Genomic DNA, 23,866 nt, shown 5'->3' on the forward strand with positions numbered 1-23,866 from the left:
GCAGCGTATCTCAGGAAAAGGGGGATTCAAGTGTACCCCTACCTGAACGATTGGTTGATCAGGGCGCGCTCTCCCGAGCAAGTCCTGGATCATCTGTCAGTCACCTGCCACTCCCTTCACAAGCTGGGTTTCTCCCTCAATTTAAAGAAGTCGCACTTGACACCAACCCAGCGGCTCCAGTACATCGGATCAGTGCTCGACACATCCCTGGGGCAGTGTTTCCCTCCCCAGGTGAGGGCTCATCACATTCTGCAGATGGTGCACAAGTTTCAACATGCCCAGAGTCTCGCAGCGTTCGAGTTCTTGAGGTTGCTCGGCCTCATGGCATCCTGCATTCTTCTGGTGCCAGAGGCCAGTTTGCGGATGAGATCTCTGCAATGGGCTCTCAAGCTCCAATGGTCGCAGGATGTCAGATCCCGTTCAGGTGCCGCCCTCGGTCGCCCAGGATCTTCTGTGGTGGGCCATCAAAGGCAATCTGATGAAGGGGACTCCATTTTGGCTACCCTCACCGGAGGTAATGATCGTGACGCGTCCCTCACGGGATGGGGAGCTCATGCCAACGGGTTGACAGTCAGCGGTCGTTGGTCTCCGTCGGAGTCCAGACTCCATATCAATCTGTTGGAACCGAGGGCGATCAGGCTAGCCTTGAAGGCTTTTCTGCCTTCTGTGCGAGGGAAGAATGTCCTGATCCTGACGGACAACACAGTGGCCATGCACTACCTCAACAAAAACGGGCGGGGGGCAGGGTCTCTCCCTTTGTGCAGAGAGGCGATGCAGCTCTGGTTCTGGGCCATCCAGCAGGAAATTTCGATCTCGGCAGTTCATCTGGCCGAAGAAGAAAACGCGGCGGTGGACTCTCTGAGCGGGCAGAGCACGGTCTCTCACGAGTGGGAGCTGGCTCAGGAAGTTCTGTTGGAGATCTTTGCCCTTTGGGGGACCCCACAAGTGGATCTCTTCGCCACCAGTGTCAACCGGAAGTGCAAAGGATTCTGCTTGCGGGAATTTCCTCCAAGAGGAGCCTTAGGGGACGCGTTCGTAGTGGAGTGGTCCTTCCCACTGCTGTACGCGTTTCCTCCAGTCCCCGTCATTCCGCAAGTGCTACGGAGGTTACGGAGCTTCGGTTCCCGGATGATCCTCATTGCTCCGGGATGGGCCAGGAGAACGTGGTAGCCGAACCTTCTCGACATGTCCATCTGCCCTCCACGCCTTCTTCCCTACCGAGACGATCTGCTCTCACGGGAGGGGGGATCAGGTTCTCCATCCAAGTCCCTCAACCTTCATGCTTGGCTTCTGAAAGGTTGAGGTATAAGGATTGGGACCTCCCTGAAGGCGTGATGGAGGAGTTGCTTTCGGCCAGAAGGCCCGCAACAAAGTCCCTGTACCGTTGCCATTGGAGAAAGTTCTGCGACTGGTGCAGGGTTAAGAATGTGGATCCTTTTTCATCTGCCATTCCTGTGGTTCTGTCTTTTTTGCTTTCGTTAGCCCACAAGGTCCTGCAAGTGGGTACCATTAAAGGTTACCTGGCGGCGCTGTCCATATTTAAGCGCTCGTCTGAGGAGTGTTCTTATTTTAAGATTCCTTTGAATTCTCAGTTTCTCAAAGGGCTCACTAATGTGTTCCCACCGTCACCTTTCCAGGTGCCCGGTTGGGATTTGAACCTGTTCTAAAATTCCTAATGGGAGCTCTGTTTGAGCCATTACATTCTTGTCCTTTGAGACTGCTAACCTTGAAAACTGTATTTTTAGTTGCGGTTACTTCCGCTCGCAGAGTGAGTGAGTTGCAGGCACTTTCTGTTAAGCCACCCTTCACGGTGTTTCGTAAGGACAGGGTTGTCCTTAGGGTTCGTCCTTCCTTTCTTCCGAAAGTTGTATCGGAATTTCATTTAAGCTAGAAGGTCATTCTTCTGGCGTTTTATCCTCCTCCGCATCCTGGTAAGGAAGAGGAGAGGCTCCATAGGTTGGATCCTAAGAGAGCTTTAAGTTTCTACATCTCACGCATGTCCCGGGTCAGAGTGGACGATCAACTCTTTATAGGATACACTGGAAGGTGTTTGGGACAAGCTGTTACTAAGCAGACTTTGTCTAGATGGATTATCTTGGCAATTTCTGAATGTTACTGCTTGGCGGGTAAGGACCCTCCGGTAGGCTTACGGGCCCATTCTACTTGGGGTGTGGCTGCCTCTACTGCTCTGCAGAGGGGTGTTCCCATTCGTAACATTTGTGAAGCAGCCACATGGGCTTCGGTGCATACTTTCGTAAGACACTACTCCCTAGATTCTCTCCATGGGCAGGATCTGGCCTTTGGAAAGGCGGTCCTTTATTCTGCAATTTAATTGGGCATTCTAAATTTCTAAATTCTTTTCCCTCATCCATACGTTGGTACTGCTTTGGGGGTCTGTCATAGATATGGAATACGTCGGAGGAACCAATCCCCTCGAAGAACAAGTTACTTTCTTACCTGGTAACGTTCTTTCGATGGGATGTTCCGACGACGTATTCCATATTGCTCCCTCCCTGCCTGCCCCGCTACAGAATTTCTTATGCAATTGCAGCTTACGTTTCCGCGAGGCTTTCTGTGGTCATATTGGCAGAAGATTGGTGCCACACGTTCTGGGCGAAAAAACTACAATTGAGGCTGCGGGTGTCGTGCGTCCTACTTATAACATCCGGTCACGTCGGCTCGATGGAGGCCCTCGAGGACAGCATTTTGACATCATCGACACAGATGCCGAAAATTTTCCGAAGCAGCACAGCTGTGGTGATTACCTGTCATAGATATGGAATACGTCGTCGGAAAAGCCCATCGAAAGAACGATACCAGGTAAGAAAGTTACTTGTTCTTCTGACTTGGAGCCCGCGTATGAAATATCTGCGGTTCTCCGTGGAAGCACAACACTTTGGATACCAGGGTTCGCCCTGAGGCTCCTCCATCTAAACATAACTGTACCGAGTCTTGGCTCAAGGCCCCTCTCGAGGTGGCTATAAGACATGGGTTAAACCTGAGGTTCCCCTGCTTGGGGCTAAATCAGTCACCAACAGAATTGAGAGTCCCTCATCGAGGGTCCTGGCTGTAAGGTATATCCCTAAGCCTTTCCACGCGCGCGGCCTTGGTGGTACCAGGTCTGTTGAGGGGATGAAAGAAGGTGGTCGCGCACCACAGACCTTCCAGTACCGGCTCTGCCGAGAATCCTCCACTAGAGGCTAATTCTGTGAAAGCCTCCGATGTGTCGAGTAAACTCCCTAGATCTGCCAGTACCGGCTCTGCCGAGGTTCCTTGTTTCAAGACTAGGATGGCACGCAGGGCCCCTGACTCCCCTGGGGAGACTGTTTCTCCACTTGCTCCTGTGATGCAGTTCGCCCCTGGTGTGTGATAATGGCGGCCTAACCTCAGTGGGCCACAGCGGCCATTTTGAATACCTCCCTTAAAGTGAGGTTTTACATCAACAAGCAGGCCTACACAGACTCTCCTCTCCTTGTGGACCTTGCCATACAAATTTTGGCTGGGCCATTCAGTATATTGCTTGGCTCCAGGCTCCACACATCCAGGGTCACCTCAATGTGACTGCAGATTAATTCAGTCGCCCGTCGGCATCGGTTACGAGTGTCAGATGAACAGCAATATCATCTCCAACTTTTTACAGCAATGGGGCATGCCAGAGGTGGTCCTCTTTGCAGCTTGTGGGTCAACATGAAAGCTTATGCTTTCCTCTCATTGCCGCATATCTATTGGTCGCTCTGTAAGCACATCAAACTGTTGCCAAAGCAGCTATGTGGGCTTTCCCATCAGCTTTTGATGAGCATTACTGCTTACACCTGAGCTCCAGAGCCGATGCTCAATTCGGCCAGGCTGTTCTTAAAAACATTTTTGAGTAAAGAATTTACATCCACCTGTATTTCCTGTGAGGAGTGCTTGGTAATCTCCCAAAAGTATGGAGGAAAGGGGACGGGACATAGGAGTATAACAAAGTTACTCACCATAGTGACTATCTTACTCCTAGTCCATAGTCCCCTTTCCTCCATACACCCCCCCGCCGGCCCCTCTAATAAGTATCCCCCATTATTGCTTAAAAGGTCTCAGACCTGGTGATAGTAAAGGACTGAAGGGCGATGCGTGGGGCAGAGCTCAGGATGGCAGGGTTACGGCAGCATACGGTACCCCGCGTAAAAAGAGAAGGACACATTTTTCAATTTGATGTTTTTTTTTACAAAAGTGCTCCGGTCCCGTCCCCCTGAACGGAATGTCCCAAAAGTATGGCGGAAAGGGGACTATGGACTAGGAGCAAGATAGTCACTACGGTGAGTAACTTTGTTAAATTATGTAGTACACATTTTTCATTCCATTTTTATCATTTCTTTCTTTGCAAAGTAGAATAAATATGCATATCATACAGGATGAAACTGTGAACCAGACATACTTGATCCGTGAGAAACATTGCAGCGTTTCTCAGCTATCAGTTTCTGGATCTCAGGCCCCATTGATGATGTTCCTACTCTCAGGATAGCATGGAGATGTTGCTCAGTGAGTCTTGTCTTTAGGCTGGATTTATGTAGTTTCATTTGCGAAAAAAACATGCTCACAAATGTAAGTACTGCCAAACATAGAAACCATCTTTAATGCTTCCCTTGACAGATTGGGGAATTGAGCAGTGTTCAGAGGCTGATAAAAGGCTAATAAAGGCATCTCTATGTGCTTATTTTTGAGGGTACTTCAGCACTGAAGTTCAATCACTTCCATTTGAAGTTCAGGTTGCACACTGTCCACATCAGCAGAGAAAAAGGGTCTGCGAAAAGGTTGAGGCTCGCTGTGCTTTGAATTGTGTGAAACGATTCTCATTAACATTTTGCAGTTCCCTCAGGACCTTCACATGCTGATACCATCTTATATATTTGTCATGGGGGAAAACCTCTGCATATGGGGGAAGTGTACCAGCATCCCTTTCTCCATTTGGGCTGATGGAAGCCTTCATTTTATTTCAAAGGCACCAACTGCCTCAAACAGATCAGGTATTAGATTTTGCCTTCCTTGCAACTTTAAATTTAAATAATTCAAATGGTCTGTCAGAAAAGCAAAGTCAGCTACCAAGTCAATATCTTGCATGACAAGTGTCCATTCCCTTTTCATCAAGGAATGCTTTTATTTCCTGCCGTAAAGCAACAAATTGCTTCAGAACATTGCCACGACTAAGCCATCGAACATCAGTGTGATATGGGACATGACCATAATCTGCCTTTACCTCTTCTAAAAATGCCTGAAACAATCTGTGATTTAAAGAGCGTGCACAGATAGAATTAAGTTTTCACAATGAAGTCCATGACTTTTGTGAATTACAAATGTTTTGCACATAATGCGTTCTGATGTATGATGCAGTGATCATTTCCTTAATGGACAGCCTTCTCGCCCAGGTGTCTTTTCAAGCAGCCAATAAAACCATTTTGCTCCCCAACCATGGCTGGTGCCCCATCAGTTCTCACGCCTACCAGAGTATCCCATCGCAATTTTAAATCATCGATTACTTTTTGAAAGGCACTAAAAATGTCAGCGCCAGTAGTCCTGCCATGCAAAGATACCAGGGAAGCCAGTTCCAGAAATACTTTGCGTCCATTACTGACCCCCCAAATGAAAATTAAGAGTTGGGCTGTCTCACTTGCATATGTGCTCTCATCAAGAGCAGCTGAAAAGAACTTGACAACCTTACATTGCATTTTCAGTTGGCTGTAACAATTGTGAGCCGTGTCTACAATACGCCGCTGGACACTCATCTGTGAAGGGGGAACATTTGTAAAGCATCTTTTTTTTCTTTACACACTGCCTCGCAAATCTCTTATCTTTTCTTTTGTGAAATCCCCATCTGTGAAAGGACGTGCTGACCTTGCAATAAGCTGTGCAACCTTATAACTTGCAAAGTTGGCACATTCAGATTCTTTTTCTTGTGGGCAAAACCACCCTGTTGCTTAGTCAGCTGTGTTTTGAGCTCTCTAGCTTTCTCAATGATCGCTTCCCCCGGCAAATCCTTATATTGTGAATGTTTCATTTCACAATGGCGGTGGATATTATATTCTTTGCGGACTGCTATGCGCTCGAGACGATTGAGACATGAGTACACATTAGGTTTGGACTTCAGTCCACTCCTTAAATTGACGTTGCTCCTGGTCAATCTTTTTTTAACTGCACTTTACTTTGTCAGTTATATCACGCAGCCATGGACCCTTGGGAGTTAGGGTGCAGACAGGACGAACAAATATAAAGATATATGTGGAGGGCCGATATACCAGAAGACTGTTCAGAAGAATACTTTACGAGAGATTAAGTAAACAAGCATGTTTAAAAACATTTTTTTAAAACATATTAAGGACACTTGGCCGCGGAGGTCTGCAGAAAGCGAATTCCAGGCTTTGGGGGCTGCTGTAGAGAATTTGCAGCGATGTAGTCTAACTACTACTCTTACAGCAGCATTTTGCACCACTTGATGCATGTTGGTGTTGGCTTTACTAATCCCAGTCAAGAGACTGCCAAAGTAGTCTAACTTAGACCCAATAATTGCTCTGGCTAGCGTTTCAGCATTGGCCTGAGAAATATAGGGACGAAGATGGGCCAACAATTTGATGAAATAAGCTGCTGAGGAAACTATGCTTCGCACTTGAGCTTGCATGTTCAAATACTGATCAAACACCATGCCCATGGTTTTTACCTTCTTCTGTGGTGTGATCGTGACCTCTCCTAGGTGGAATTCATTATATGAAGGGCCATGCTTTGAGATCATTGACTGAGTGCCAACTATCATTAGCTTAGTTTTCTCCCTATTGAGGGCGAGATTGTTCTGAACAATCAATTTTTTAACTATAGAGTAGATTCTGTTTAGTTCAGCCTCATCTTGAGAGTGGGAGCCCATGATGGGGACGACACATTGAATGCCTGCATACTTGGTGAACAGCACTCCCTCCCGTTCCAGGGTATCAAAGAATGGGGTAGTAAAGATGGACATTGGCAGGGACATCTTTGAAGCACACACGGTGATGCAATGCACCCTCGGGCCTCTGTAGTGAGATGGACTACCAACGGTAAAGGGCAGGTTCAATGGTACTTCAGGGAAGATACAAACTCCACTGTTATGGTCCCACTACAACGGCCCAAGTCTAGAGTATATACAAATTATATACTTTTTAGAGGAGCGTAGAAGCGACAAAAGAACAAGATCAGATAAAAAACATAGCCTTGCCAGCATACCTTTTCATGCACTTATTGATGGATACTTCCTTCAGGAATAGCGGGCTGCATAGCATATCAAACTGCTATGTTTGAGATTAAGGTGGTGAATGCAGGGATTGGCTGGCCCTACCACAGTAGCTATTTGAAATTGTGGCAGAGCTGCGCCATACACATCCACCTTTTTGAAATAAACATTCATCCAGAGCACAAAATGTAGAAACCCGCACAAATGCACTGTTGGAACCCTTAACTTTCTAGAGAAGTTATTTTTCCAAAACTAAAACTGCCATAAGGTGTACACGCCATGGAAAGTAAGTGCTCAATATAGGAGGGCTGTGACGGGGACAGTATTTTGGACTGCTATACTTTGCTGTTTGGGTCGGCCATACTCTTGGAAGTATAGCCTTTGTTGGGTCCCTTTTCAACAAAAGGTGAAGGAGGTACATATCTTAACTTTGCCTGTTTTAGCTTTAAGTTGTTCAAAGAGCCACGCAGCGAACCCAAGCTACTGTAGTGTCATAAGAAACAGTTTTTACCTGGTCAGGAGTCTGAAGTCTGTTTGTTCCCAGTTTCTAGGCTGTCTGCATGAAGGTGGATCTGGGCACTTTCTTGATCGTTCCCCTGTCTGCTGCCTTGTCTATCTGGAATGAAAGCATTCATTAACTTAACTAAATGTTGTATGTTTGTTTGGATATGGCCACACATTTTTTTGCCACACTTGGTGAGCCTGCATTGCATTGATCAAAAGTTACATAGAAAACTGATTTTCCGTGCAAGATTTGTCTTGTGCATGGCCTTTGACTAGCCCCAGCAAGACATCCATTTCGCCTCTCAAATATGGCTGAAGGCATATAGTCTTGTCGGCCAGATGACCATGCCCAGTGTGCACATTTATGCACTCCCAAGACAACCCATTGTGTCCAGTGGACTGGGCCAATGGGCATGCCCACCGGACACCGTGCCAGCACATTACCCCCCAAGAGCCCAATGTCCCCACCAGGCATTTCCAGAAGCCATGGCCAGTGGCCACACTGCACTAGACAAATCCTGGCATCGTACCCGAGGTATCTCCAGTCACCTCTTTGGCCCATTGGGCAAGGCCTTTGGGCCTGGGCAGTAAACTATATGCCCTTCGCTTAACAAGCATACACCATGCATAGATACAACCATGCAGACCAAAACCCCCAACCCCCAGGCTCCAACTCGGCATACAAACTAAACATACAAACTAACAAGCATACACCATGCATACATACACCCATACTGAACCAAACCTCCCCCCCAACTCAGCATACAAACTAACAAGCATACACCATGCATACATACACCCATACAGACCTGAATCCCCCCCCCTCAGCATACACTGCCCATACATACAAAAACAAACCTACAGACAGACCGACACCCCCCCACCCCTGCATCTCAACATACACTGCCCATCCACACAAACAAACATACAGGCCCGACACCCCTCCACCCCCGCATTTCAACATGCACTGCCCATCCACACACAAACCTAAACACAGACCTGACACCCCCCCACCCCTGCATCTCAACATACACTGCACATACATACAAAAGCAAACCTACAGACAGACCCTGCATCTCAACATACACTGCACATGCATACAAAAGCAAGCATATGGACAGACCTGACATCCCCAACCCCTCATCTCAATATACACTGCACATACATACAAAAGCAAATATACGGACAGACCCAACACCCCCCCATCCCCTCATCTCAACATACACTGCCCATCCACACAAAAACAAACCTACAGACAGACCCGACACTCACCACCCCCGCATCTCAATATACACTGGCCATCCACACACAAACAAATATACAGGCAGACCCGACACTCCCCCACATCTCAGCATACACACACAAAAAAACAGGCAGGAAAGACCCAACACATCTCCCCCACCCCCGCATCTCAACATACACACAAACATACAGGCAGGACAGACCCGATACACACACACACACAAACAAACCTACATACATACAGGCAGGACAGACCACTTACCGGACGTGCTGGTAGGCAGGCTCGCTGGAACGCTGGCAAGCTTTCTGGTACTGCGGCTGGGTTGGCAAGGCTGAAATGCCTTCCGGCATCAAGCCTTATTGACCACGCCAGCCATAGAGCTGGCCCTCCATTGGTGCAGCACACCTGCACTACGTGACACATAGGAGGTATGTCGTGCGTGTGCACTGAGCCAATGAGGGTCACTGCTTTGTCCGGCCCGGAAGACTAACAAAGACATTTGCTAATGGAGGGCAGCTGGTGCTGCTTGCGGGCCGCACTCAATTAGTTACTGACGGGCCGGACAAAACAGCATGGCGGGCGGTAAATTGTGCACCTGTGATTTAGAGCAATACTGAATTTGATGTCAAAAGGAAAATAGTGAGGGAATAAAACAATAGTTAACCAATATTCTTAAGGAGGTAAGTACTTTTTAACCCCCCCCCCAATGCAAAGTAAATTCACCCTTTCCCAGCTACACAAGTTATAGAATGTGTGACTTTTGTTGAGAGATAGTTAAAGCACAAAGTCAGAGGATAAAAGAGTCTTTCAGGGAGCCAGGCCAGCCAATGTCAATTTAGCCAAAGTCTAGGTGAGCTGAAGCACTTCTTGAAGGTAAATAAAGTCTTGCACAATGTTTTAGAAGTCTTTGTAGACCATGAAATCACTGTAGGGCAACACGCTGGGAGGCTTGTGAGGGGCAAAGCTGCAGGAAACACTGCAAAAGCAACCAAGACAAGTCTCAACTGAGGGCTGGTAAGGCTACGCAACAAGAGGTAAATGCCCCTTAGTTTTACAGTACCTTAGTTAGAAATTGGTTCCAACTTGCTTCTGTTCCAGTTGTAGGTCTGCAGATCCTGTGGTTCCTGGTAGTCAGTTGTGGGGACAAGAGAGAGGATGTCTGGGGACTCCTGCACCATGAATTAAAAGTCTGCGGCAGCAATGGGCAAACTTCAGATCAGCGACACTTTGCGGTTTTATCTTCTCTCAAATAGCACCACTGCGGTTCTCGGATACCTTATGGACTTTCCTTGCATCTGGGGTCGAGCACTCTGTTGAGGGGGCTGAGGCATGGTCAGTCCTGCTTCATGGGAGCATAGTCGGTATAGGCTATGCCGATGGAGTCCAATATGTCAAATAGTGGCTTGTAAAGATATTGTACAGCGTGGGAGAGATACAGGATCCTTGCGGGACACTACATTGGATGGTGGCTGGGGCCGTGCAGGCCTGATCTGAGAATACTCTCATGGCTCTACCTTCCAGGAATTATGGGATCCAGGCTGTGGCCTTGGGGGAGAAATGGGCTGAGGAGGTGAGGTGGTGGCAAAGAATTTTGTGGTCCACTAAATCAAACACAGCAGATAAGTCAAGGAGGAGGAGTTGGGCTGGCTTGCCTGTGTTCTTGATCGGTGATCAGTCATAATCTCGAATTTACAAATCTCAAAAATAAAAATCTCGAATTTTTTTGACCGAAAAAAAAAAAAATCTCGAAAGTTATAATATCGAATTCGAGGGGATTGGGTCCTCCGACGTATTCCATATCTATGACATGTAATCACCACAGCTGTGCTGCTTCGGAAACTTTTTTCAGCGTCTGCGTCCTGCGTCGATGACGTCGATGCGCCGTCGTCGAGGACCTCCTCCGACGTCCGACGTCATCCGATGTGATAAGTAGGACGCACGACGCCCGTAGCCTCAGTTCCGTTTTTTCCGCGAACGTGTTGCTTCGTGAATCTCGGTTAACGCCTTGACTCTTTGGAGTTCTGTTCTTCTCGGTTCTTCGAACCTGTTCATTTTGTGAAAATCCTTTGTGTGAAGATGCCTTCTACTTCGTCTTCGACCCCGCGTCCGTGTTTCAAGAAGTGCGGGGAGTGTGGGTCCAAGATGTCGGTGACGGACTCGCACGACGCCGGCCTATGGTGCCTCGGGGAGGCCCACGACACGGATGACTGTATCGACTGCCAGTCGCTCACGTCCAAAGCCTTACGCGAACGTAAGAAGTTGTTGTCGGTAGGTCGGGTGTCCAAGCCCCGGAAGTCAAAGTCTGCGGGGCTTTCGACGGATGATTCGAGGGGTGACTCTCCGCCTCATCGTCGGAAGTCTCGTGGGTCTCCTTCTAGGAGTCGGTCTCGCCACTCAGCCTCTTCGAGGCATTCTCGGAAGCGCCGACACCGGTCGTCTTCCAGGTCCTCTTCGGAGGACTCTGCCCGGCACGTCGCTTACCCCACCAGCCGTGCGACGCCGGAGGAATGGGCTTCCTTCGGGAAGAAAATGCTGGCGATTCTTGAGTGGCAGGGTACTAAGCCGTCCGCGCCCCCGAGTGGGGTCGGTCGTGATAGGTCCAGAGACACCGCTCGCAAGAGTGGTCGGCACGAGTCACGGGAGAGGTCACGTTCGGACAAGGGGACTCGTTCTCGACGTACCCGTTCCAGGTCCCGGTCCTCGACGCATTCTAGACCGTGTGCACCTGTGAGGTCTTTGAGGAAGACATCGACGTCTGAGGCGTCGAGGGCATCGACAGGTTTTCTCGAGGCTCCGGCTCTGAGGAAGTCTTCGAAGCCGTCGACGCTCAGGTCGTCGAGGGACACGCTCGGGGCTCCGGCTTCGAGGGCTGTGTCGACCCCGCCGATGCTGGCGGCGCTGCATCTGACGTCGACGCCGATTTCGTCGACGCCGATGCCTGTTCTCTCGACGTCGGCGCCGATTCGCTCGATGCCATCGACGCCTTTCGTGTCGGAGGTACCCCGTGGCACGGGGGAACCCCCTAGGAAGGCTCTGGTTAAGAGCAAGCACTCTCGGGTGCCTTCTTTTCGCCACCTGGAATATATTTCAGAGGCGGATGAGGATTCTGATGGCCTGGTTCCTAGTCAGGTTCCAGATGAAATTGTCTCGGGCCATAGTCAGTTTGACGATTTGCGGCAGTAACTGCATGATGCCAGTGGACTGGACACCTTTCCGGAGGTGGAGTTTTGTAGGCCTGAGCCTGGCTCTCATGCCGATTCCTCGTACCGGCGCCTTATGGCTAGGGTTTCTGAGTACTTGGGATGGTCTGCTCCCCCAGGGGAGTTTGTGCAGGATGATCTGACGGACATCCTTGATGTTGGTCCCCCAACTGACCTGGTACTGCCATTCCATATGTCTTTACAGAGAAGGGTGGCGGCGGCTTGGACTGCTCCGGAGAGTCTCCCGGCAATGGGCAGATCCTTGTCGCGAAAATACCGTACAGCCAGTAGCGACCCCTGCTACTTGACCAGGTGCCCCACTCCGGAGAGTTTGGTTGTGCAGGCGGCCACGGCCCCGGCAAAGCAGGTGTCGTACCCTACCATCCCTCCTGATAGGGACGACAAACGTTTTGATGGCTGGGCGAAGAAAGTGTTTTCTTCTGGTGGTATGGCGCTTCAGGCGGCCAACTCCATTTGTGCCTTGTCTCGTTTCACACACACTCTGTGGAACTGTGTTGCGTTAGCGGCTGAACATATTCCCGAAGGGGACGAACGGGATGGTTTCCTTGCTATGGTCCAGGATGGTAAGGATGCCATGTGTGAGTCCGTTCAGTCGGGCTTGGATTTAGCTGAATGCGTCAGTAGGTCCATGGCGGCGAGCACCGTGATACGCAGGTTTGCGTGGTTGCGGAAGTCGGGGTTTGCTCCTGATGTGCAGTCCCGGCTCCTCAACATGCCCTTTGACGGTGAACACCTTTTTGGCAGCAAGGCTGACGAGAGCCTTGAGAGGTTGCAGACCTCAAAAGTTGCAGCGAAGTCGTTGGGCACTGCAGTTCGCCAACCTCCGTCTTTTCGTCCTAGGGGACAGCAGTGGAGGGGTGGTTCCTTTCGCTATTACTCGTCCTTCAGTAAAGCGTGAGGAGCTGGCAGTCAAAGAGGCCAACGCAGGGGTACCAGAGGTGGACGACAGGGTACCCGTGGTGCCAAGGCCGCTTGGGCAGTTGCCTCTTTGCCCTCAGGTAACGCCGCAGCCGCTCCCACTCAGTCATGATGCCATGTCCCATGGTTCGCCGGTTGGGGGAAGGCTGGCGCAGTATCTTGTAGAGTGGCAAGCCATTACTTCAGATGTGTGGGTTCTGGAGATCATAACCCACGGCTACTGTCTTCCCTTTCGGCACAGGCCTCGCGACAATCCACCGGGGAACCTCTCTTTGCAGAGTCCGGATCTGCTCCTTGCGCAGGAAATTCAAGCCCTGCTGGAGAAAGGCGCCATAGAACTGGTGCCTGTAGCGGAGAGGAGCAAGGGATGGTATTCCCCTTATTTTTTGATTTCGAAGAAAGACGGGGGATTGAGACCCATTATGGACTTGCGCGGTTTGAACAAACTCCTCAGGAAGGACAAGTTCAAGATGGTTACTCTCTCTCAAGTCCTCCAGGCCCTTCAGCTTCAGGACTGGTTGGTGTCACTCGACCTCAAGGATGCTTACTTCCATGTGCCGATCCATCCCATGCACAAGAAGTACCTGAGGTTCGCAGTTGGCGACTCGCACTTTCAGTTTCGGGTCCTGCCGTTCGGATTGACCTCCGCCCCGAGGGTTTTCACCAAGCTCATGGTGGTGGTGGCAGCGCATCTCAGGCAAGGGGGGATTCACGTCTACCCCTACCTGGACGATTGGTTGATCAGGGGGAGCTCTCCCGAGCAAGGCCTGGATCATCTGTCCGTCACCTGCCACTCCCTTCACAGGCTGGGCTTCTCCCTCAATTTAAAGAAGTCCCATTTGACGCCAACACAGCGGCTCCAGTACATCGGAGCAGTGCTCGACACTTCCCTGGGGCAGTGTTTTCCTCCCCAGGTGAGGGCTCTTCACATTCAGCAGATGGTGCACAAGTTTCAGCATGCCCAGACGCTCCCGGCGTTCGAGTTCTTGAGGTTGCTCGGCCTCATGGCATCCTGCATTCTTCTGGTGCCAGAGGCTCGCCTGCGGATGAGATCTTTGCAGTGGGCACTCAAGACGCAATGGTCGCAGTCCTCCGGCAGGATGTCGGACCCGGTTCAGGTGCCGCCCTCGGTCGCCCGGGACCTTCTGTGGTGGGCCGTCGAAGGCAACTTGATGAAGGGGGCTCCATTTTGGCTTCCCTGGCCGGAGGTGACGATCGTGACGGATGCATCCCTCACGGGATGGGGAGCTCATGCCAACGGGCTGACAGTCAGCGGTCGTTGGTCTCCGTCGGAGTCCAGACTCCATATCAATCTGTTGGAGCTGAGGGCCGTCAGGCTAGCCCTGAAGGCTTTTCTGCCGACTGTGCGAGGAAAGAGTGTCCTGATCCTGACGGACAACACAGTGGCCATGCACTACCTCAACAAAAAGGGGGGGCAGGGTCACTTCCTCTGTGCAGGGAGGCGATGCAGCTCGAGTTCTGGGCCATCCAGCAGGAAGTTTCGATCTCGGCAGTTCATCTGGCCGGAGACGAAAACGTGACGGCGAACGCTCTGAGCAGGCAGAGCGCGATCTCTCACGAGTGGAAGTTGGCTCAGGAGATTCTCCTGGAGATCTTCGCCCTTTGGGGGACCCCTCAAGTGGATCTCTTCGCCTCCAGTGTCAACCGGAAGTGCGAAAGGTTTTGCACGCGGGAATTTCCTCCAAAAGGAGCCTTAGGAGACGCGTTTGTGGTGGAGTGGTCATTCCCGCTGCTGTACGCGTTTCCTCCAGACCCCGTCATCCCGCAAGTGCTGCAGAGGTTACGGAAGTTCGGTTCCCGGATGATCCTCATTGTTCCGGCGTGGGCTCGGAGGACGTGGTACCCGGACCTTCTCGACTTGTCCATCTGCCCTCCACGTCGTCTTCCCTACCGAGACGATCTGCTCTCACGTGAGGGGGGTCAGGTTCTCCATCCAGAGGTCAGATCCCTCAACCTTCACGCTTGGCTTCTGAAAGGTTGCGGTATAAGGATTGGGACCTCCCTGAAGACGTGATGGAGGTGTTGCTTTCGGCCCGAAGGCCAGCAACAAAGTCTCTGTACCGTTGCCGTTGGCGTAAGTTCTGCAACTGGTGCAGAGTTCAGAATGTGGATCCTTTTGCATGTGACATCCCCATGGTTCTGTCCTTTTTACTTTCTTTGGCCCACAGGGGCTTGCAAGTGGGTACCATTAAAGGTTACCTGGCGGCGCTGTCCATCTTTAAGCGCTCGTCTGAAGAGTGTTCTTACTTTAAAATCCCTTTAATTTCACAGTTTCTGAAAGGGCTCACTAATGTGTTCCCTCCGTCACCTTTCCTGGTGCCCGGTTGGGATTTAAACCTTGTTCTTAAGTTTCTTATGGGTGCTCCGTTTGAGCCTTTACATTCTTGCCCTTTGAGGCTGTTAACTCTGAAAACTGTTTAGTTGCGGTTACTTCCGCTCGCAGAGTGAGTGAGTTACAGGCACTTTCAGTTAAGCCACCCTTCACTGTATTTCACAAGGACAGGGTTGTCCTTAGAGTTCGTCCTTCTTTTCTTCCGAAGGTAGTGACGGAATTTCATTTGGCCCAGAAGGTTGTTCTTCCGGCATTCTATCCTCCTCCGCATCCTGGTAAGGAAGAGGAGAGGCTCCATAGGCTTGATCCTAGGAGAGCTTTAAGCTTTTGTGTTTCACGCATGTCCCGGGTCAGAGTGGACGATCAACTCTTTATTGGTTACGCTGGAAAGCGTTTGGGGCAAGCTGTGACGAAACAGACTTTGTCTCGCTGGATTATTTTAGCCATCTCGTGGTGTTACCGCTTGGCGGGTAAGGACCCACCAGCTGGCTTGCGGGCCCATTCTACCAGGGGTGTGGCTGCATCTACTGCCCTGCAGAGGGGTGTTCCTATTCGCAACATCTGTGATGCAGCCACCTGGGCTTCAGTACATACATTTGTACGTCACTATTCCCTCGATTCCATCCGAGGACAGGATCTGGCCTTTGGCAAGGCGGTCCTTTGCTCTGCTATTTGATTGGCTATTCTAAATTTTGATTCTAAATTCTTTCCCTCCTCCTTGTTCGGGTACTGCTTTGGGAGTCTGTCATAGATATGGAATACGTCGGAGGACCCAATCCCCTCGAAGAACAAGTTATTTTCTTACCTGGTAACGTTCTTTCGATGGGATGGTCCGACGACGTATTCCATATCGCTCCCGCCCTGCCTTCCCCGCTGCAGAATTTCTTTTGCGATTGCAGCTTACGTTCCGCAAGGCTTTGTGTCTGACTGGCAGTTGACTAATGTCACACGTTCTGGGGGAAAAAACTACAACTGAAGCTACGGGCGTCGTGCGTCCTATTTATCACATCGGATGACGTCGGAGGAGGTCCTCGACGGCGGCGCATCGACGTCATCGACGCAGGACGCAGACGCCGAAAAAAGTTTCCGAAGCAGCACAGCTGTGGTGATTACATGTCATAGATATGGAATATGTCGTCGGACCATCCCATCGAAAGAACGTTACCAGGTAAGAAAATAACTTGTTCTTTTTTTCTATAATCTCGAATTCTCACTGCAACTTTTTTACTATCATATTTCAGGTAAGTACAACACAAGTAATGAAACAAATAACACAATCTGTACTTAACTGTTTAGGTTTTATTTTTTAATAATTTTTCTTTCTGTCATATGTTTTAACAACTTGTTTTAAATTTATAAATTCATTAAATGAAATGTAATTTATTTAATATTAAATATATATATATATATGTCTATTTAACTTCAATAATCTTTTCTGTATTTCTTTTCTTTAACTTGTAATATATGTACATTCCACTAGATGGTGCTATTGCATCAAGAATAACTAGTCGTATACATTTAATCTTTGTGTTTGTTTACATATGCAAATGCACGTTACGTTTGCCTACGTATGCGTAAGCGCCATTTTTAAAGTTCATTCAGTATTGGGTTCTGCAGCGGTCGCGTCTCCGTCCTTTTGCTCGTGGATTTTATGGATGTTTTTTTCGATGGATTGCTATTTTTTCCAATGGATTTACCTGGGCTTGACGGATTTGTATTGCTTCTTCCTTTGGATCATGGAGCATCGTCTATTTATTAGGTTTTTTTTTTTTTTTTTGGAGTCGCACTTTGTTTCCTGCCTGCTTTCGGATTTTACTTGGGTTTTTTTTTGCGTATTGGACTTTTCCTGGATGTGTACTTTATTTCCTTCGTGGATTTGGATTTTTCATCTTTTTTTGGGCATATTTTACTTGGAATGATTTTACAAACATCGTTTCTAGGACTTTCTCATCTTGGATTGTGTATTTTTTCTTTTTTGCTCCTTTGGGTTTTTTTGTCGGATGCTTTCTTGGGTTTTTTCCATGGATTTCTGTTCCAGATTCTGTATTTTGGACCACCTGGATACCATTTTTGGATCTATTTTGGCCATGTCACACTGGATTGGATATGTTCCTGAACCGTAAGTGTTTTTTTAACATTTTAAGTTAAATGCTACCGAGTCTAAAAAGGTTTCCTTATTTTGTGGGTCAAAAATTTGTATTAAATGTACCAGTTTTCCCTCGTAGTCCCTGTATTGTTTTTCTTGTTTGTGCTTGGTTAGCCAAAGAAACAGTTTGTACTATTATAAATAGCTGGTGGTGTTCTTCATTCTGTAAGTCCTATACAGAGTATGAGGGGTGAGAGGATGGGTGGGGGGAGGGTGGGGGCCGTTTCTTTATTTACACTTATTCATATTCGTAATTTTTTTTTAGATATTTACATTTTCGAGATATTGACCCTTTTAATTCTATGTATATGTTTTCGATATTTTGATTTTCAATATTTTTTTTCGAGATTTTTGTAGTTCGATATTTTTTTTCGATATTTTGACTATAAACCTTCTTGATCTCATCCGGCTGATTATATAAATCAAGCAGGGCCGACTCAGTACCGTCGCTGACAGTACATTCTGACCAAACCCTTAGTATTTAAGTCAAGACAATTATTCCCCTCTTAGAGTTAGGGAAAGTTATGTTTTCTCTTTATTTTCTTGATTAATAAAAGTCTATAGCAATCATGCCACTGTTGTCAGTCTCCTCTCTCTGCACCCTTACAGTAGCTATTATTCATACTTGTTTCTTCCCATTTGATCGAATAATGCAATCTGCTATCTTAATCTTTCTGCCTGAACATTCTTCATGGAGATCTTTAACTTCTTCTGACTTTAGGGATGGTCTGGAGGATCCCTTGGATGACACAGGCTTGGTGCAGCAGCAGTTGGACCAGCTCTCCACCATTGGCCGTTGTGAGTACGAGAAGACCTGTGCTCTCCTTGTGCAGCTTTTTGACCAATCTGCACAGACCTATCAAGAACTCTTGCAGAGTGCTACTGTGAACGCCATGGATATTGCTGTGCAAGAAGGTAAGTGCTTCCATGATACAGAGCTGCACCTGCCTTTCCAGCCCGCCCCTGCCCATCTTCTATTGCCACAACACACCTGTCCAACATTGTGCTTCCATAACCTGTTCATGGTTCATGTTCTTTTTGAATCCTTGAAATTCTTGGGGCCTCTTTCAAAATATACTACACAATTTCTGATATTCTTTAGCAAATGCATTTGGTTATGGAAGTAGTTAAAATTCGGACAGAGAATATACTTTGTGCAGATTGCCTGTATTTTTGCAAGTATTAAACACAAACAAGTAACTTTTTATACAACTACTGTTTGTGTTCTTTTTCAATCTTTGAACCTCTGAGTAATGCTTACTTGTGATGTGTGAACATGAGGGGTGGGGACCGGTGGGCAGGCAGTATTTAGTCTCTGATATCTAAACCTCAATATTCAACAGAGCTTTAAGATCTTTGTGGTACATAGATCTACAGTGAATGAGCAGAGATGTATAATGGTACCTTCTTCTTTGCAGGTCGCTTGACATGGCTGGTCTATATTATTGGAGCAGTGATAGGGGGCAGGGTGTCATTTGCCAGTACTGATGAGCAGGATGCCATGGACGGGGAGCTAGTTTGTCGGTAAGAATTTATCATGTTTTTTACGCTAGCCAAAATGGTTAAGATATTGAACTAAATGTTGCACTAAGAAAGGGCTATGAATGTTTACAGATTCCAGGAAAGGACGATTTCTGAGTTTGGTTCCTCTAGTGAATTAATACATTAGCAGAGGCAGGCATTACGCAATTGAAGCTATATTCTAGAACAAGAGTTGAGCATGTGACTACATGGTAGGTTGGGACAAGGCTTGAGACTCCCCGAAACTGCATTTCAGAAGCAGAGGTATGGTGACACAGGCAAGAAGATATGGCAGTGTTAGTGTGAGCAAACAAAGTAGTAAAGCAGACTACACTCAGCATTCAAAGAAGGGTTTAATGTGTACCAGACAAACTCCTGGAAGAGTAGGATTAATCATTTATTATATTGGGCACACTCGAACTATGTGGCCCTCACACACACGGATTCCACACAATTGTAATTCTTAATTCACCCAGTTTATTACAATGTTTTTTCATTATTTTCTTTCCAGAGCTCCGCACACGTCGCACATCATATTCCGAAACCTGAATATTTCCTTTTTAATGAAAACCAAGGAGAACAAATAACACTCATTCCAAAGTTGATTATACATGACAAATGGCTCAGCTTGAAAAATAACCAACATTATAGAGAACACAAAGCACTTACTTGTGAATTATGTTGTGCACTCACATAAACACTTCTCTGAGAGAAAAATTACAATTGGCAGCTGCAATCCTTTCACTTAACAAACTGTGAGACTCTTTGCAGTATATATAAACAACCTTGAAAAACAGACTATACTGCTTAGCAGTGTGCTACCTTTTGTGTCATAACCATAGTAAAACTTTAACAATGTAAACTTGTTAAGGTGGATTTACATATTCAGGATTTTGGGAGGCCATCCTATTATGGTGAACAGGGAGCACACTGAGAGGTTAGCCTTAACCCAATCAGGGTAAGGTAGCAGAGCCGTCAAGGCCTAGTCGCAGGAAAAGTGTGAGAGTGATCTAGGGCTACAATGAGTCCACACAGAGCAACACCAGTAATTCCAGTAAGTATGTACTAATCAAATTATTTATTTGGCCTTTAGGTACACACTAAGCATATAAAAATCATAGGTAAGTATTGTCACACACATCCTTATGAAACATATACACATTGAACATTAGGAGAATTAATCAATTACTAGTGCAATACAGGTTAGTACTCGGATGCAAGGAAAATAGGCAGGACCTGTGAGAATCAACACAAAACAGCTTCCCTCAATCTTATAAAGTCAGTCTCTAATATGGTTTAGGGCATTGTGACCAAAAGTCACCAGTTCCAAAGTATACATTCTGCAGGTAAGTTTATATAGAATGAATGCAGTGGACTGTTGTGGGGATTATTAAAAGTTTCCAAGTTGGATAAAAAGGTCCATAAGTTCAGATAAGTACTCTACTCAATCCAACACTACGAGAGCCTAGGTTCCACCATCAAAAGTCCTGACAGTGTTGTTAGGAAAGATTTCTGTTTTGGCAACTTTCCCTACATAGTTTTTTTGAACCCCTAATCGTTTTACTTTGTTTTGAGCCTCTTCTGAATTCGGAAGCTTCCAGCTTCACTTCTCCTGCCATTTGCTCATTTATTATGGGGAAAATGATCAATCCTTCAGACTATCAGTACCGTGAAACTTTGTTTTACTATTATTGTGTACATTTTTTACATGTTTACCATTGCACACAGCATTTTACAATGCTGTGCAAAGGGGAACATTGTTTATCACCATAGCTTTTTATACTTTTTTATTTTTGGGTACTTTTAAATGTGCATAAAGACAATCCGGTCGCAGCAGATATATTTTTACTATTTGTGTGTTATTTTTGGGGTGCACATTTGCTTTTAACGCATATGGTTGCTAAACTATGTAGTATGGCCTAAAATGGCCACTCCACGAGAATTTTGCTTTTACTTTGGACATATTTTAGTTTGGCCTTCTTCCTGCCTTGCCAGGTCAGGAAATCCCAAATAAGGTCATGCAATGACCAGGTAAAGCTGCTGCTTTTGCGGGCTAATGCTGCCTTTGCGTGTGTGTTGCCCTAGAAGTGGGTGGGACTGTCTGGTCCCATTCCAGATCTGTGGTGCCAGAGAGTCCAGGTGTGGGACATGAGTGAAACAAATAGTTGTCCCTGATTGGACAACTACTGGCTGTTTGAATGGTGCATATTCTTACCATTGGTGGTCTTGGCTTCCAGGCTAGATTTTGAATAAGATGATTCCGACAGACATTGCTTCAGATCAGCTTTGGAGCCAAGGATCCATCGTAGGTGAACAGCTGACTGAAGATCTGAACATGACACCTAAAGATGCCTGGCGTCCCTTCCTGCATCTGGCCTGGTGAAGCCCTGTTGGACTACCTGATCTCCAAAAGACCCTGAGCGGTGCTTCAGCCCCTGGACTAGTATGACCAACTAGTCTTGACGCCTTCTCACGGATCCAGCTGTCCTGAGCCTTCAACAGTGTATCTGGACCACCTGTCAGACTCACCATCTCGTTCATGGGCTACCTCACAGAAGCATCGTTGTTATGCATTTGCACCCAGAATTTCGGTGGTCGCCAGCTTGTGGTACAAGTGGCCTTCCCTGCAAATGTAATCCTCCGAGCCTCAATGGATCCTGTCCTGGAGAAGCTTCTTCAAGCATGACTAGAAGGATACATGTCGTTGTCTGTGTAGTGGTTGTTGCTGGAACTTGCTTTTCCCTGGGACTCTTCAGATTTATTCATCGCCAGGGGTTGCAGCTAAATCTGACCGGAAGAATGCTTCCACCCGTAGCTCCTGGGCACCTCTCGCCGGAACAAACTGTGGGAAATCCATCCTTCAGCGACCCATCAAGTCATCTGGGAAAATCGGAGTCTGTCGTAAGTAAACGCAAAGCATTTGCCCCTTACTGTCTTCCATAGGATAATGTTGGGAACCAATCCCTTTGCATCCTACATTTCATTCCACTGCCTTTTGGTCATCGAACTTGGGTAGTACCGTCTGAAAGATAAGGACACACTTTGCTTACCTAGTAACTTTCTTACATCTCTTCTTTTGAACACTCACCAACACAAGTAACTTACCTGCTTCAGATACTTTCTGTGGAGAGGCATCATGACACCTGTGACCTTTGGGCACAAGGCCCCATTCTTCTTATGGATTGGACTGTTAAAGTTGGGGAATATCACTTTTGACTTTGTTCGCACTTTACTGCATTAACTTACTTACCTCTTGTAGTGTTTGTCATTTGAATGCTTTTTAAGAACCTATGGTGAATGTATATATGTTATTAATAATGTATTGAATGTAATACAGTTTACTTAATAAACTTTACACATAATCTAAACTTAAACATATACTGATGTATTAACATTTGTGAGGCTTGTGGAATCTGCTTAGATCACATGCTGTGCATAGGCCGACATCTAGTGGAAGCTGTGGAGTATTAGTTTGTTTTTCGAAACTCAAAAATGGGTGTCGACACATGGTGTGCCAGTAATACTATCCCTAGTGTGACGTCCACTGTACCCATGATCCCTCACGTGTGTAGGACCCACAGATTGTTTTTTTCTGCCATACTTGTCGGAAGCATTCCGCGGAGTTCCCTGGCTTTCAGCCATATTTTGCAAATGATCTTAATATTTCCCTATTTCTCCCACTCCTATGTCGAGTCATCGAAGTTCGAAGCTCGACGCCGGCCTGGAGAAGAAAACAACCGTCGAGAGCTGCACGACAGACTTTGGGCCTCGGAAGGCCTCGGCCACGGCCTTGGAAGGCCTCTAGCCTCCGCCCTTGTAGTAGGGAAAGTGGGGGGTGGTAACATACTCTATACTCATACATATATTTCCTACACACACTAGCCTGCTGCCACAGGTTGCGTATGGAGGGTACCCCTTTCAAATTCTGCCCCAAGTGCAACCGCAAGTATCCTTGGGTTGACAAACACGCCACCTGCAACCTCTGCTTGCCGAGGGACCACCCGAGGCGAACTTTAGAGCGTGTAGCCAGTTCAAGGCTAAGACACTAAAGGGCCGCTCGACTAAACATTGGGCCCACCACGCCAGGCTATGGAAACGGAGGGCACCTTCAGTGATGGCAGCAACGCCGTACTTTCGGACGGCAAGGGCAACGTGGCGTGGAAAGACGGCCAAGCGCAAGTCCCCGACCTCGGAAGGCTGTCCGGCAGGGCGGTTATGGGGAACACACCCGGCAACACGAGCGCTACCCACACCACTTCTACTCCTAAACACTCGAAGTCCAACCGAGACTCGACGCGCGTGTCGAGTTCTCGGAAAGAGGCACACAAAGAGTGGTCCACCGAATCGGTGTCCTCTGGGCGTTCTCGGTCAAGATCGCCTCACGACACCAGGCAAACATCCACAGTTGCCAAAAGCGCCTCACTCACCAAAGTAATGGAGGTACGGTCGTCAGAAGATGAAGCCGACCACCAGCCCCAGGCCGCTCACCAGGACTCGGCATCAGCAGACAGTTCTGCGGTTGCTTCCGAATCCCGACGCCCTCACTCTAAGGAAAGGGACACTACCCCCGATTCTCGACGCCAGGCGTCGAAAGGCTCTGAGAGGGTGAAAACACCTGGGAAACACTCTTCCACTCATGGGGAAGGGGGGAAACAGCAGAAGAAACCACCTCACCCTTCTTCTGCACCACAATTACATAAAGGCAGTTCTAGGTCTTCTGATAAACAGC

At 47.8% G+C, this 23,866-nt stretch overlaps 1 protein-coding gene across 4 annotated transcripts in view; it reads left to right on the top strand.

Moving 5' to 3' along the window:
* The window catches only part of XPO7 (exportin 7), a 1,985,528-nt gene that overhangs the window by 983,319 nt on the left and 978,343 nt on the right, over window positions 1-23,866 (top strand). For all 4 annotated transcript variants that reach the window (XM_069617724.1, XM_069617725.1, XM_069617726.1 and 1 more), the window contains 2 exons: window positions 18,338-18,531; window positions 19,035-19,140. In XM_069617724.1, coding sequence (XP_069473825.1) covers window positions 18,338-18,531; window positions 19,035-19,140 — 300 coding nt within the window. The remainder of the gene's footprint in view (window positions 1-18,337; window positions 18,532-19,034; window positions 19,141-23,866) is intronic.

The sequence above is a fragment of the Ambystoma mexicanum genome, chromosome 10 (assembly GCF_040938575.1).
Source record: "Ambystoma mexicanum isolate Mex_15411 chromosome 10, UKY_AmexF1_1, whole genome shotgun sequence".
NCBI classification, from domain to species: Eukaryota; Metazoa; Chordata; class Amphibia; order Caudata; family Ambystomatidae; genus Ambystoma; species Ambystoma mexicanum.